The 17659-nt window shown below is 38.6% G+C and overlaps 1 protein-coding gene across 1 annotated transcript in view; it reads right to left on the bottom strand.

Moving 5' to 3' along the window:
- LOC135470763 (uncharacterized) overlaps positions 1-17659 on the bottom strand; it is a 212583-nt gene that overhangs the window by 38882 nt on the left and 156042 nt on the right. Inside the window, exon 4 of the mRNA XM_064749803.1 lies at positions 13431-13489. Within this exon, the coding sequence (XP_064605873.1) occupies positions 13431-13489 (59 nt within the window). The remainder of the gene's footprint in view (positions 1-13430; positions 13490-17659) is intronic.

Raw genomic sequence — 17659 nt, 5'->3', positions numbered from 1 at the left:
CACGTAATCCCAAAATTACAAATGCTAATGTGCTGAAGATATTACCAGAATCAGGATTTGAAACTGTGTTTTTTCCCCATGATGCAGAAATTTTTAACCATTTACATGGCTATTGCCGTGCAGTCAGAACCTTTTTTTTTTTTAAAGCACAATCTATCAATTAATTAATCCATGATCCACTTAAAATCCAGATTTACATTTAAGCATGTCGTGACTTTGTCATTTATTGGAGCAAAAAATAGCCAGAAACTCCTGCGGATTACCCAAATTCCACACATAATGATACCAGCATGTAAGCTTGATGATAAAGAACAGGAAATTTTGCATGACAGCAGCATTTAATACACAACATTTTATACACGGCTGTACATCAGTTTCAATATTGACACATCCCAGTTGTAAACGAACCGAATAAAAAAAAAAAAATAAATAAAGTAATTGGAATCTAATTAGAAAATGTCTGTGTTATTTTGCGTAAACAGCTCACACAAATTACATCTGCTATATATATATAATTAGCATAAACAGCTCCTGATACAAATAGGCAGTCTGTTTAAACCCTTTCTACCAAGAGAATAACATCATCAACCTATCTTTGACATTTAGAAATATACATTAAAATTTAGTAAATAACCAGGGATGGTTTACAATCCCTGGATAATTTTTCTGACAATGTACACAGTTGAGAGGAAGCAGGAAAACCATCTTGTCACTCAGATGATGACATTTAGCTATGTTTAATAGAGCCACTTTTGCCTGCCAGATGAAAGCGATATTAGACAGGAAGTCTCTGTGATTTAACAAACTTTTGACATATGCTTGCAAATAACTTGAAAAAAACGTATTTTTACATACAAACTCTGAGGGAAACGTTTAGTAGAATTATGACACAACAAAGTTTAGTTCTATCTATCTATATAGTAACCTAACATCATTTTCAATAATCAAAATTATTTTCTCCTTTATTTATTTATTTATTTGAATGTTGCTCAACACCATACTCAGGAATATTTCATCTACACGTACACTTTTTAAAATAATCTGCACACATATAAAGTCTATGTTATATTTCACTGTATTTGTTTCACCCTCATACCCTAAATTTTCACACAAGCACTTGAGAAAACGATACTTTCTGTGACCTGAACATGTGTACATTTTGACTGCTAGTTTCTACAGTGACCACAACCCATAGGCCAGCTTTCATTACCTAGAGTAAATAATATCTAGCACAAGAATGACAAAATTTACACAAATAATGACTTGAGTAATAAACTCCACCCACTTAAGTTAGTCTAGCTCATGCTAGCCCTCCTCTCCAGCCATAAGTGGACAGAAGGTCTGCCAGTAACCTACGGATGGTTGTAGGTTTCTCTGCCCGGTTTCTTCCCTTCAAAATGCTGGCTGCCATCATATGAGTTTATTATTCTTGAGTATGACCTAAACGCCAATAAAGGGTCATTTAGACGCTCTATTGGTGATTGTAAAGCGGTGCTCAAGAATATTACATAATTGGTTTACTTTATTATTAAACTTTATGTATTAAATAATTGGTTTACTTTAATTGACTGGTGTTTTATGCCATACCATGTCTGTTACCTGACAGCAGGTCAGCTTTGTGGATCTTCATCAGTTACCTTGTACACCTTCTGAGAGAAAACCATAGCCAAGACAGCATGAGCTGGATTTGAACACGCACACTTCACTGTCAAGGGCCTGATATAGTCATAGCAAACCAGCACTAACTTTACTCTTAAACTCAGAAAAAAAAAACTGTTTGTTGACATTGCCTGAAGGAATGGGCAGAAACTCTGTCTACCCTCACAGCCACAACTGCAGTCATTAGGGGGTTGAGAAGTGTGTGTTAACCATTAGTCTGTTAATGGCTTCTCACATTGCCATCTTACCCCTCTGTCACAGACCCCCACCCTGAGGATCCAGTCTGGTTACCCCACCTCTAATTCTTTCTGCATGCCCAACCCACTGCAAAATACATGCCTTAATTTTTCTAAAAGTTTGTCATGCTTCATACATTACCACAAACGCCATTTGCAAATTAAGTGTATCTAATTCGCTCACTTTAAAATTTATAGCCTACATGGTTTTTAAAAATTGTAACTTTTCTTTGCTTTTTTCCCTTTTACAATCTTTCAGCATTTACAATCTTTTAATTCTCTAAAATTTTTACTAAATTTTTACTAAATATACCAACATTTTACAGAGAACTTTTTTCAATATGTTACCCATACTGAGCTTTATATGAGTGCACAATTATAAAGGAGACTGAGTAATGTTCGCCCATGATCAGGGGATGCTCTCTGACAAACAGAAGTAATTCTTGTTTTCATATCGTTGAATTCAGTTTTCAACGTTTACAATTTCAATTCACAGAAAAAATACTTTTGTTCACAAGAAAAATGTACTTGTAAATTTTGCTAACAATACCATTTTAAAGTCTGATAAAATCATTTCATTGGAACTTTAGAGTCTCTCTGGCACACCTTGAGGTGATGTGTTAAGATGAGATTAATAGCAGTGTTGAGAGACAAGCCTGGGTTATCTCCCTTCATATGAACCATATTCCCTGAGAACTCAAATGTAATGACACTGCCAGCCTCTCCGCTTTTGTCTGAACCACTCCCTGCCCTGAATCTCTATTAGACACAAACCATCTAGCACATGGCTTAAAACTTCACATCCTTTGAAAAATCTAATGTTAATACACACTTGTGCAAATTTGCCCACTGTTTACATTCATGACAGTCATGGGGCACCAGTCTTAGGCTTCATGAAGCTCTATCATGGAAAAGTTGTTCATTTTTAGAGCAGTTCAAGTACACCAAATTCAATTCCAGAACTACTCCAGAACCTGAAATAATCCAGATGCACATGTCCTTGCACATATAAAGAATGTTTCAGGAACAGGATGCCTATATCTTAACTGTGTAGGGTATCATGTCTGGTGTCTGTATACTATGAATGGGTGTAGTGTCACGTCTGATATCTGTATACTACAACTGAGCGGGGCTGTCATATCTGGTGTCTGTACACTCTGAATGAGTGGGGTGTCATGTCTGGTGTCTGTATGATCTGAATCAGTGGGGGGTCATGTCTGGTGTTCATACTCTGAATGAGTGGAGAGTAATATTTGGCGTCTATACTCAGTGGGGGTGTCGTGTCTGGTGTCTGTATACTCTGCATGGGTGGGGTGTCCTCTGGGTGGGATTTCAGTCTGTTCACGTGCTGTGTATGTTAGCACAGAGACAGAATCATGATCTGATGAACATAGTATCAAAATTGATGTTTGGCCCTATGCAAACAAAACATGCATCAACCTTGTAATCAGCTCAGAGATATTTTGAGCTACACCTCTATTGCAGGATAACATCCTGGCATTTCACATACGGAACTGCAAGAGTGCTTAACTGTCACTGTTGTCAGTGCAGGGAATAGGTACATATTCATCCACTTTAAACTAATTTTGTACAAATTGGCTCTGTTATAACGTTAAAATTTGAAACTACTTGTTTCACACTAAGCTCATTGTGACCTACACTTTTCATTGCACTAGCCAAGTAGGTATTTTGTGACCACATACACTGTCCTAAAACAGGTAAGAGTCCATGAAACAGGCACAACCAATAAGAATCAATGAAACAGGCACAACCAATAAGAATCAATGAAACAGGCACAACCAATAAGAATCCATGAAACAGGCACAACCAATAATAATCCATGAAACAGGCACAATCAATATAAAGGATTAGAAATATGGGCAACACAATTCCTAACCTTTCTGGAGTTACCCCCCTTTGACCAAGTCGCCCTAACACCGCCCAGCCAGACATGACATATTGCACTAAGGCTGTCAACTCTAAAGGACCACTTACAAGTTCAGCCCCGCTACACCAGCATGTAGCCTTAGAGGCTGATTGCTGAGAGGCATGGAAAATCAATAGAATAAATAGAATTGGGTAAGAGAGAGAGAGAGGGCGAGAAAGTAAGAGGATGGGGGGAAGGGGAGGCGGCCATAAGAGCAAGGTGACCCAGATGAGACGCAATTCAATTAGAAAGCCATCATTCACACATATTTTCTACACACAGACTTGATGTAGCCTTTCTCACCTCGTTCCCCCCTTCCACCACCCTCTACCCCTACCCCACCAAACAGGACACAATCCATTAATACACTGTTCAACACACAGCCATCCCCAGGTACCTCCCACCCCCGCCTGATACACACATCTCCCTTTTTTCCCATTTTTTAACATTTTATTTCTGCAGAGACAACAGAATGTTCAGTATCAATGCCAATAACCTGGCAACCATAATAACCTTACTTGACAAGATGTTTTATTTACCCTAGTGGGCTTAGCTTTATAGGTATCAATATTATTTCTGAGTCATAAAGGATCACCTGCCTAAAAGTAGGATTGCAGTGACATTCAGTAATTTTCTGTTAGTGAACCAAGAGAAAATACAACCATGCATTTTAACCATAAAACATATAAAAGATGAATCATGGTATGTTACAACACACACACGCGCATGAGGAAATTTATAATGTACAAATAATAGGCCAAACATGGTTTATGCTGGTTGCAATTTTTGCACACATCTTTAGGCAGGAAATGATATTAGTTACTCATATGTACATTCTGAAACACATGGACAAAATGAATACTAATAAAAAAAAAATCAATAAAAACTTTTAAAAAACCCAAAAAAAACCCTACCCAGTAAATCTGTGTCAGACTGTCAACAAACATGGCCTGACCTTAAAACTAATTCTGTACTTTGAACAATTAACCTTCCCCAATAGAGTATTGCACTTTGGCATCTTCCTTAGGGGTTCAGTTCAGTTCCTCATACAGCATAAAATTCTATACTCAAAGCACAAAAGGCCCAGAAAAATAACCTGTGCACATTTTTCATAAAATCTTCAAACATTATCTTAAAGATTCCTGTCTGCTAAGTTGTACCTTACAGAATAGTCTGCATAATTTAAATTGAAAGATTTCTATATTTATGTGAAATATTGACAAATCAAGCAAGCATGGTCTGCAAACAATGTTTTTAAACAGAGTTATTTTGTGTTAAGTTCCTTAATAAATGGTTTGCAAAGAAAGAATGTTTACAGATCTGGTCTACCAGCAGCCCAAAAATCCTTATTTCCTCAAACATTCTTCTGAGGTGGGAGGAGGAAGGGAGGGGGGGGGGGGGGGGCTCTTTGGACCATGATCTAGCTAAACAGAAGGCTGTTTGCTGTAGGAACTTGGTAGTGTTTAAACTGGGCTGATCTAGGTGGCACTTCTTACCCAGGTCACTACGACCCGCAACTGACCAGTACAAAAACACCATTGTTTCCCAACCTGGGCAGAAAACAGCCGATTCAGCAACTTTGCCAGGGACATCAGTGGCTGAAATGGCTGCTAGAAGACACAGGCGGAGGAGATTATCTGCTCAGAGGCGAGTGTTTGGATTTCTCCTTTGCTTGTCTGTGGGAGAAAGCGTGAGAAAATAAACAGGTTTCATTGATGTTCTGTTTCCTTGCCCTCCAATCATAACATGGCTAAGGTGGCTGACCAGTGCGAAGGGGCAAGTGGTCACTAGAGTGGGTGCAGTGTTAGCTGTTCAGGTGCTCTTGTTAAGATCTACTTACATCACTAGTTATTCTAGTTTACTGTAGAAAATGTCCGACGACAGGTAAACTTAATATTGACCTGCCCCAAAAAGGCATTTAATTTCAAAGAAAGATCACGATAAACTTGTAATTATTCTCAAGATGCAAACAGTTTAATTTAGTCCATGATCTTGTCACAATACAGCTACAATACTGTTCAAATGCCGTTCTGTCACAAATATTCAGCCAATGTATATTTGTGCTTTGATAACAAAATTCTGATAAAGATTAAAACAATTTATATAAAATCCCAAAATGACTAAAAACACATTACATTGTTGGGATGGTCACATTATAACTGTACCCAAGCATCACATAAGGTTGATTAATTAATTAAAATTCAAATTATAACCAGATTATTTAAATGTTAATAATCTATAAAGTACTACATTTTCTTTCTTCGTTTTTCAGTACTTTTAAGGAGAAAAAATCTAAAAAAGAAATTATTTCCTATCGTATGATTTTGTGTGTCTAGAACCACATTTTGTTATGTTTTACCACATATCATTTCTCATAAATTCACAGTGTTTCGACTGCAGCATTAAGTCAGGAGGATTGTCAAGTACCTGGCGAAGGTATATGTAGGTGATTGGCTTCCGGCAGTCTGCTGTGTTTCTTGGCAAAACTACAGTTAGTCTGTCATAATGACTGAATGAAAATAGAGAACAGGTTAGCATTAACTTAAAGGTAGTGGTCTACCTTCCTAATATATAGAGACTCCGGGAAGCATATCACTGATAATGGGCACAAAATGCTGTGACAAGCCACTGATACCTGCTAAACACCTGAGATTAAATACCTGGCCCTTTGATCGACCAAGGCTTACTGATCCTCACCTGATCAGGTACACAGCTGACTGTAAACAGTCTCTCAGGTGGGCTTAACGAGAAAGTGACAAAGCACAGGTGTGTTATTGATTCCAATGTGCGGTGCAATCCTTCTGTTTTATAGCCAGTGATACAGGGCTCTCTGGGTCAAAACAGGGCTCTGCCCAGTAAATCGGACGTGGAAACGACCCGGAAACAATGGTCCGCTCATTTCTCTTGGCTTATCGGCTCAGCGCTTAACTAATCGGCCAAATAGAGTCTGTGGCTAATGCCTGAAACGAGGACAATAACTGGATGGGCATTCAATCAACGAGGGTCAGGATCAAAACGCACTACACCACAGATAGCGCTACGGTCTCCTTATCCTGAGGAAATAATAGATGGCCTGTCAAATGCAATAGCCGTAGGATCTAAAAAATACATATTTAATCGATGCACACATATACAATGTTGCATTTCAAAGCACAGCAAACTTATATTGAAAATAAACAATTTAAATTCACTGACCCATGTTTGACTTGTGCCTTGCACAAACTGATCTCATAGTATGTTTCAATGATCAATCAACAAAGGAGTTTTTCAAGACATAAAAAAATGTTCCAAAGAAAAAAAGAAATGATTTTCTTGTGGTATTTATGTAGAAATGGAAGACACAGCTTTTCAAAGATTTGAAAAAGTCAATTCTTTAATCCCATTTGATGGTAAGACATATTTGTACTAGCTTGTCTGAAAGTAAATCCCTTGGCTCAATCTGTGATATTGAGCGAATAATTTACACCTAAATTGTCTATTTCTTTATTTTTTTTATTTATTTATTATAATTTTTTTAGAGAAATGTGATGCTATATGCTAAATAAATATTACGATAAAAGTTCATTTATCTTTTTATCAATAACAACAGACAAACCTCAAAAGTGATTTTCTGTGTTAACATATGGAAAAATTCCCCCTTACCCCCCCTCCCCCAAATGGAATAATCCACAAAACTATAGGGCATAATCTTAATGATTAAATCGCTGCCATTGCTGTTACTTTCATAACAGTGGCTTCCTCTTCTATTCAAAAATATATACCTTTATTCTAACCCAGACATTGCTGATTCCATAAACTCTGTGTTTATCTGACGGTCTTAACGGTCTAACATACTCAGATTGATTCTACATCAATTTGGACATCAATAAGTTGTTGTCTGTCTTCGATACCAGAAAACCTTCATCAACACCCCCCCCCCCCCCCCCCTCACTCCCTATCCCCAAAAGCAAAATAGGGGTAATTGCATCTTCTTCATGTAGCACTACCATAATTGATGGTACTTTTCTTTTAATCTGGGCTAAATCCTGCACAACAGAATCTGTATGGATCGGGGCCGTGCAAGGACAACACCGATCAATGCACGAATCAATGAGTAAAATCAGAGTTGACATCTGATATCTAGCCAGCGCTTTCCGCACTTCCTGAGCGCAGCAGGAGGAAGGTACAACAGCGGTCGCCACTAATCAGGAGAAATAATTGGTCTTCCCATTGAATCTTCCCTCTATTATTTTTTCACCATGGGCTTTTCTGCAGCTTTGGTCAAATCAGATGGGGATGGATTTGAGTTAAGACAGGAAGTTCGTAGTGGTGAGGTGGAGAGGATGCCCTCCCCCACCCCCACCCCCCCATCAGCAGTCTTTGACGGCACATGAACAATAGTCGCCCCTCACTCGGCCCGTTTATCAGCCACTTTGATAATACAGCTAAGTAGCGAGCTATTGTCATGCAAGGACAAGACAAGCGACTCCAAAGGTTTCCCCTGCAGTCACAGCGCCGCGCTTCTTGATGGAAAATTAATTATTGTCCGGCGCAGGTTTGGTGGTAGCAGCAGGAGGCGGGTAAATTCTCCGTGGTCTTCTGTTGACAGTGCAGACTTTATTATCTGCAGCTTGTTGCCAGCCCAGGATCAAATATTCTGAGGCAGGGGACAGCCGTATAATCTTGGGTGATTCATTCCTCCATGCAGCCATGCATTCAATCAGACTTAATGGGCCTTGCTGACTCATGCTTACCCTCCATCTCCCATTAGGTTCATCTGCAGCAAAATTATTACCACTGAACAAGCATATCGGGTTTACGAACACGGCTGAGAGAAAGCGCGAAGCTCTATGCATGCTTTTCAACTTGTCTCTCCAGCTAAAGCCAGTATGACACTGAAACTAGCCAGCCAGCAGATTTGATCCACTATGGAATTATTAATGAAGGTTTGTCAGAAGTGCTGGAGATCATAAGAGAAGGCCAAAATCTCACCAGGCCAAAATCTCACCAGGTCCTTTAGCACACTAGACATTTGTTGACAGTCGTCTGGGACTGTCACACAAACTATACATTAATTGCATTTGGTACAAGGATTGTTCTCGAAGATCTGAGAATCGGATAGTGGTTGGGGGTGGTGGTGGGGTGGGGGGTGGAGGGTATTGGGGGAAGATGGGAGGTTTTTTAAATGGTTTGAAGGAGAGGCAGGCCGAGCTACACACTATTTTAGGCTACTACATAAGACAACTGTCATATAAAGAAAACAACATAAACTCATCTGTAATGTTTGAATTTGCACACAAAACCAAAATTCGTTCCTTGCATACATGCAGTTCAAGCTGTCCCAAGCATTACAAAACTACAAAATACTCAAATATGGTAATAACTACAAATATAGGGCATGGCAAGACTGAAAATGCTCAAGTATGGCAGGAATTACAAATCGCTCAAGAATCGCAAGAACTGAAAATGCTCAAGTATCGCAAGAACTAGAAGTGCCCAAATATGGCAAGAACAAGAAATTGAGAAAACAGAGGTAAATTAAATTGTGTAGAAAATCATTGATACCGATGCAGGTCATAATCAGATTGCAAACAACTGTCCTCACCACAACTGTCACGGCCTGTGAATATCACATTAGTTTATGGGTCTCCTGCGACATAAAAAACTAAGCACTCTGTTGGGAATAAGGAGGCAGTTTGCAGGAATTGTTCCATCAGCCTCTCTGGGCAGGGTTTTAGGAGCATATCTAAAAGGAAGACAAAACTACGGTAGGAGAGGCAGGCATGCAGGCAGTGATTAAGCTAAGTCAATACTTCTTGCTGCAGCGCTCAGATACCCATTCATTATTTCCTGGGCTACACCAGATAGGCACACATTCAATCTTCCAGCCACTCCGGCTTGAATTTCGCTGTCAGTCCCTTCTAGCCATTATGATGCAATGATAAAGTGCATGAGCAAGACTAGGGGGACAATTAAAGACATTTGCTCGCCATTCTATGGTAAATAATTGACCAGGGAACCTGTTTCTGTTCTGATGTCTGAGGGAACACAAGTACGACTGTCACCAGGAACGTAAAACATAACCCATCAATCAAATTGAAAAAAAAAAAAATGGAAAAAAAAAAACAAGAAAAATCAATGATAATTTAAAAGATTATATAAAAAAAATATTCAAATAACAACGTCATGGTGATGGGTTCTGCCTGGTTTCCTCTCGCCATAATGATAGTGAAATATTCTTGAGTACAGTGTAAAACACCAATCAAATAAATAAAGAAATCAAATAGCAATGCACAGAATTTATTCATAAATACATTTATGTAAGGTTGTCTGTATTCTCTATTTTCTATAAAGCTTCTGTTGTCTGGTGTTCGCACATTTGCAGCTTTACCTCAAAATAAACGCGAATTATTCCCTTTCAGTGGATAAGAAATCACATCTCCCACTCATAATTGCAACAAATTTGCTCAGGTGGTTACAATTCAAAACTGGTAATTTTGAATTACTTGGTATTTTTAAACACTGAAATTTACTGTTTTAATTCTACACATTGTTTGCAAGTTAAGGACTACTAAAAAATGAGTCTGAAAAGATCGAAAAGGTCTCTTCTCAATCAGATCAATTTTCACCCATGATTGTCCCATGCAGACAGTCCCATCATAACAAAAACCAAATTTATTAAAAGAGAAATTAAACAGCAATGTCCTCAAGTTATCATCCATTCTAGAACTTTGAAATATCATAAAGATAAAAATTTCAACAAAACTTAACAAATTACAGACTTAATCACAGGTGCTTCAAAGTACATCCAATCCCCCCAAATTGCCCCTACCCCCCACCCCCCACCCCCACCCCCCCCCACCCCTCCAAATCCACACATCTGTAACTTTAACAGACTTTGAGTTGAGGTTTGTCTAAATCTTGGAATTGCTCAGCAGAATTCGCTTCCTGAGCTCAATAAATCAGTCTGGCTACATTATCAGCCCAGGGTGTGACAATAAATTGGGCAGGCACACAGTGACTAAATGGAGCCCCCATCAGCCTAACAGCTTCAGGCTATTACGTTTTTTACCAGGAAGAATTCAGGGGACAATTAAACAGTGCCACTTTAGAGTGCCAGGACCACGCAGCGCAGCTCAAGACTTCCTTCCCTACAGGCTTGCCAAGGGACAAAGACAATTGGACAGGGAGCAGCCTACAATGAGGCATTTTTAATGCTTCACACTCACCAGACAACCTGTGACACACACAAGCGCCATGATCACTTCTAGTATGCCCAAGACTAGGAGGCAAAACAAATTGTCCTGTTAACATACACACTATTCCCAGTAAATGTTAGGGTAGATGTGTCAGTGTAAGGACAGTCCTCTACACTGCTGCATTAACTTGTTGTTAAATCATCAAAATTAATTAGACTGCTCACATGTTTGCAACTGTACTTGGTCAATGCTGGTTCCTAAATTGCAAAGATTAAGACAGATTTACAGTTTCATTTATCAGGCCAAATGAAGGATAAGAAAATGCGTTCAGTTTATGTTTCTAATCAGAAAGGTAAACCCCAAAATGTGTAAGTTTGATTTAATAAAATTTGATAGCTAGTCTGGAAGCTGGTAGATAAGTGAATTCCTTGAATGAAATGAACTTCTTCAGAATAATGTTTTAATCAAAACTAATAAATCAATCAAGAAGACTAAAGAACACAATCTCTATGTTTTCTGCGTAATTTGATGCATATTATCGATAAATATACAAAAAATTCTAGATTACATGTATTTTGAATCTGTTGTTTGTAACTGAATTGTCCCTGAGTTGTGAAATAAACACTATTTAACCAACTACGAAAGAAATAAATGAATGATTAAACCACTAAATTGTGAACTGGAACAAACCAAATAACAGACATTTAAAGTACAACTGTTTTCAAACTTGTCTTTTTACACGTGACTGGATTAAAATTTGTTTCTTGTTTTTTGGGGAATTTGTTTTTTGATTTCTTCCACGATATGTACCCAAATTAACTTGATGGATGAAGGAGTTGTTTTTCTTTTACGGTATAAACTGCAGCTACTTTATTTCCAAGAAGCATCTGCCAGAATGACTTAGCAACAAGCTTCTTCCATAACAGCACAAGCAAACAGAGTCCTTAAGGAGGCCTTGATGTGAAGGACTTGATGTGATGGTCAACACAGCACTGGACCACCAGACAGGGGGCATGTCCATGTCCACCATTAGTAGTGGAACACAGCACTACTCACACCATGGAGATTGAGAAAAACCAATTACGACCTGTCACAGGTGAAGATGTGGCTAAAGTCTGCAGCAGGACTCTGTCAACAGATCAGAGATCTTACCATTTCCTGAGGAGACTATCTGTACCATTACCTTCTCATAACTAGAGAGTGGTGCTTTTTGGTAGCCACAGAATCTATGGAGGACCATTACATGCCATTATGACATATGGTCATACGTACCAATGGCATTGAGCCTCATCCGTCTTTGTAATCAAACTCACAATCAAAACCCAGCTTCTAGTACGTGAAAGAACCGTTTTAAGGACAAACATCACACAAGCCCATCTTGTCTCTTTAGGGCCATGTTACACCACGGGTTTATCATGGCAGTCAGGTGATGGCGGTCATGTTTGGTAGCTGATATTTGCAAACCAGCCATTAGAGAATCTCTGATGGATTTAACCAGTTTCGAAAACGTACCAACTGGGTAATCCACCAAGTAACCCAATCTATCCAATGGTGAGCGGATGTTACATGTTTTCAGTGAAACTTACCATAATTGTCTTCCCAAAGCCAATGTGTTATTAGGGGTGGGGACGGGAGTGGGGGGGAAGGGTGCAGATTTTTTAATCAAGGTATTGTCTTGGGTGTTTGTGGTCACTTCACAGAACAGATGGCTCAGGTGTTCCTGCCAGCCAGCGACATCCGAGATGCCCACTCCTGACCCTCCCAAGGGAACCAAAATTTGATCTCCCAACAGAAAAATGTAGCTCTAAATCAACATTTTCTCCTCATCCAGCCATGTTTTGAACAAGTATTTGCCACTTATAAATCTAATCAACGTCGGTGGATGAGCTATGAGTGTTCGGCTCTATCAGTCATGCTTCCTATGGGGCAAATGACAAATCACAAATTAAGTTTTGCTACGGTGACTTTACGCCTCCCACAATTATACAGCAATTGCACTTATTACAGGTCGCAGAATAGAGCCGGATAGTTTCTTCACCACATTCATCTAACAGGTCAAGTTAAACACAGAGGTTGCAAAAACACATGTACTTTATATTTAACTGTGCTAAAATGTAGTGTTATGCATGACTTTGTCCCTTCAGAACATTATCTGATTTGACCCCAAGCAAACATTGCAGCAATATTATCAATGTGCTTTAGAAACATAAGATGAGCAAACATCTTAAACAGAAAAGAAAGCTGCTACATATGAAAATATTTTCTTTGCTCTTCCATTTCTGAAGGTCAAAAATGTTTATAAGCCTAAATTCAAAGATACCAAATTAAAGAGCAGGTACTGTCATAACATTACTCACGCAACAGTCCTATTGTGTTACCAAGCTGGCAAAGCAAACGAGAAAACAGATGCAAAGAAATGTTTTAACTCACCCACAATCTTGATGTTAGATTTCTTTTCGTCCAACATGATGTTTTCCATCTTGAGGTCTCTGCAATGACAAAATACACAACAGACATAAATTTCAAAGAATGTAAACAAAATGACAGCTCCTTTTCAAGTGAACACTGTTACAACAAAAATATGGATGAAAAAGTTTGAAGAACTAGTAAAGTATGTAAAGCAACAGTATCTTTAAAGGTCAAGTAACATTTCTTTTTTCAACTCCACGCATTTGGTTTCGTCTTTGGAATGGTGTCCCCCACCTCCCCGCCATCCCCTCCTCGCCATCCCCTCCCCCCAATCATCCACCTCCCCGCCATCCCCTCCCCCCAATCATCCACCTCCCCGCCATCCCCTCCCCGCAATCAGCATAGATGTACATGTACCTCTTTACAAGCACTCCATACATTCACTACCAGTACACTGCTGGCAAATTGCACCGGAGTCCTAAGAGAGCCTTAACCACAACCTGAACCACATGTATACCATTATTAAACAGTATGGGATATATTTTTTATACATGAGCCACAGCTATCAATGTTTGTAACTGGATAAACAGTTCATCAATGACATCAATGGCACTGAGACATATGAAGAAAGCATACAGACAAGCAAAGTTTTAGCTGTGATTTAATGAGTCAAATTTGTGAAAATCGAATTCAAATTGTGAAATGCCCCCCGCCCCCGCCCCACTCCCCCACAACCAGATTATACAACATGTATGTCAAGCAAAATGTCTCCATGATATTGGAGTGTTTTGACAAATTATCATGACATCACTGTCACCAGCTTAACTCTATTCCTAATTCTTTCACATTTACATACAATCATAATTTTTGGGGGGGAAGGGGGGGAGAAAAATATCAACTCAAAGTTGAACATAATCTCTATTTTTTTCTGAATAGCATAAAAAAGACTGGCACCATTGATTAATGGATCAATTTGACCAAATGGCTGTTGAATCTCTCCCAATCAAGATCAGTGGCAAACATGGCTGCTCAATGATAAATCACTTGTGCTTGAAGGACACTCTGGCTCTTCTGTAGAATTAACAACTCGAGTAGCAATACTTTATCCCTTTTATTGCAACTTTGTAGACAACACTGAAAAGCAAAGGTGTAAAATCTTTCTTAGGAGTTTAGGTCAAATATATACCATTTATCTTAACTCTGCCTAAAAGGTGCCAATCTCACAAGGTCTGGGTGGGAAAAAGCCATGACATGAGCCCCTCTACTCAGCAATAATTACAGTGATGTCTAAACTCTGTTATTCGGCTGTCATGGGCGAGGACTTATCTGGAAGTTTATGTCTTCCAGTACACATGACCCAGACAGGGACCTTTGCTCTCTGACCTCAGATATACCAAGTACCAAACAACCTCATTTACAGATCTGCAAACTGAAATACTGTTACCCTTTTTTCATGATACAGGTAGTTGAAAATACCAGGCTTCGACACAGCAGTTCCATAAGGCGACCATAGCCTAAGATGATTATAGCTTCCGTGGCAACCATTCTTGAAGACATACATTGCCATGGTAATTACTATCACCACTTGGAACATTCCGCACAGGCTCAATACTCAGGTGAAACTGAGGACACCTGTCCAAGAGACTACACATATACCACATCATTATGTAGCCAAATAAATGTTTGAAATCATTTGCTTGTCTAATCTATCATATATATATATTCCAGAATTACTTAACTACTGTAATTTGTACACTGGGGTGGTTTTATTTTGTATCAAAACCCAATGGAACATATGGGTTCCCACATTACATTTTTACATTGAAAAGATGCAGTGAGCATGTGATAAACTTTATGGGTTGAATGACATGGGGAAGCGTACTGCCTGAAGCTTAGTATAATCTACGAAAAAAAATTGAATCGTTTTGATATTGCGGTGAAAGAATTTAGCAAGTGGCATCAAAAGCCAAATGTCTGTCTATTTATTTGTCAGGATGGGAAGAATGCCATACTTAAATTATTTCATTTAAAAAGATCAGTTGAGTGGTCAGGCAGGTATATGGGTACCAAACACCTCACAAAATTCCTGACTAAAAACCGCATCTAAACCAGCTGTTAGATTCAACTGAACAAACCAATTTGTCTGTGGATCATCTGCTGCAGCCAGGGCTACTGTTTATTCAAATGAGTTGACAAGGTCGCAAGCGGAATTACACTCACGAGTTCAAATCCTATGTATGGTTTACGTTGTCAACAGAAACAAAGAGCATGGTATCGAGTGTCAACCCTATTTTTGTGTAGACACGAGTCTTTTACCGGGTAGATAAACAATGATCCATAAATAGAAGACAAAATTGTAATGAAAAAAATAATCATTACACATACACCAATTTGTCCCCAATTTCTATCAAGAAAAAAAAAAAATAGAATCACAAACCTTCAAGTCAAATAAACCATCAATGGAAACAGTCTTGGCCAAATGTTTGTGGCTCACCAGTGAAATTACATGTATCTGCATCTTCCATATAGACACTATAATGTCACCTTCCCTGGTGCACCGAAATCCCCAAGGGCTAAGCAGTAGAAAAACTGCCAAAGTGGGATGCTTTAGTGTGTAAATGTGCTTAATTGTTTGCAGGTGTAAGTTCTCTCACCCCTGGGACCTGGAATGGAATGTTTTATACAGCTTTAAAACTTGCCAAAATTCTAGTTGCCCACATGCTGCTCTGATCTGGCTGCTGGACAACTTTGCTTGAACTGCAGGAGTGTGAGTGGATGAGAGTTAGTTGGAATAAACAGGGTTAAAATCCTCATAAAATGGAGAAAAAAAAAATCCTCAGGTGATAAAAAAGAAAAGTCATTGGATTCCATGCTGTGGTGTTTCTTTTTTTTTTTTTTTTTTTTGAAGTGTTGTCTTGTCATTCTAGACATTACATTCATGGTGCTGGGGAGATTGACGGTGGAGATCGGAGGAGGAGGAGAGGGTAGGGAAGATGGTAGAGGAGGGGAATATAAAGTAACTTTTAAATCCAGTACTTCACCCTAAGATTTTATTTACATCTGAAAAACTAATCACTGCATAACAGTGTACACTGTCACATTTTTTGTTCAATCACAAAAAGCAGTAAATGTTAAATATTAATGATTAATAAACTATTCCACATTCTCGACACTGAACACAATTTTGAGTGATTTTTTTTTGTTTTGCATAAAAGTTCCAAACTCAGTCTATCAGAAATCCTATGCACACAATGTTTGCAACTACTTAATCACACAAAAGTCACTTGGTAGTGAAAATACAGAAGATTTACAACATCAACATTTGGACATACTGGGTCAAACGAGGTTATTTATGACTTAGCCATGGTCGTAATATACAGAATATTTCCTTTACAGAGATCATCAGATTGAACACAGTTTAGACTTTAATTGCATTAAATATCAAAGCCCGCAAAAAAAAATTATATACATTTATCTATCTATCTATATAAATGAGTAGCAGTAAGTTTCAAATTTTCTTCAGTAAGATAAAGTGTGTTTCTTCTTGGCTTAGCTACTGTCTAGTCACTTGGTAGCCCTAATGCTGGTGTTGTCAAACAGTTTTAGGTGAGCTGCCCCACCGGGTGACATTAATGGTGGCCACTACCAGCAGGGGGTGGGGATGAACAGTTACAGTTTACTGGGGGCACAAGACCTCTAGGGCAGCCAGATAAGATAGGGCAGAGAACAAGCCATAACCACAATTAGTACATAACCCACAGCTGCTTTAAAGACCTCTTAAATCATTGTTACTAGACATTCACCCAGCAGACCTTTTGGCATTCCCTGGTTAACCGATACCTCTCCACTTCCTTCACTTCCATTTTGTTTAATGTGCCCGTTTCTGGGAGTGAGATTAAGGCTATGTAACTCCAGTGTTCCCAGCAGAAAATTTATCAGAAAGTCTTTATTTGATTTCCTCCACCAATGCCAAGCAGAAATGGAGAGATAAAAAAGTAAAATGGTACCTTAACCATCATTCTTACACTGATGACTTTAGATAGTCTTAGGTTTATTTAGAGTGACTTTTACAGTCCCGATGTCCTACTCACATTGTTATTGCTTACATTCTGAGTTCTATGCTCATTAGTTTATATAAACACCCTACCAAAAGGAAAACCTGTAAGGTTTTATTAGTAAAAAAAAAAAATACAAAAAAAAATACAATGAATCTGGTAACAAAATAAGTTTTAAAGAGTGCCAACATTTTT

The sequence above is a fragment of the Liolophura sinensis genome, chromosome 7 (genome assembly GCF_032854445.1).
Source record: "Liolophura sinensis isolate JHLJ2023 chromosome 7, CUHK_Ljap_v2, whole genome shotgun sequence".
Lineage (NCBI taxonomy): Eukaryota > Metazoa > Mollusca > Polyplacophora > Chitonida > Chitonidae > Liolophura > Liolophura sinensis.
The sequence above is the reverse complement of the archived record's forward strand: the minus strand, read 5'-3'. Positions and strand labels throughout refer to the sequence as shown.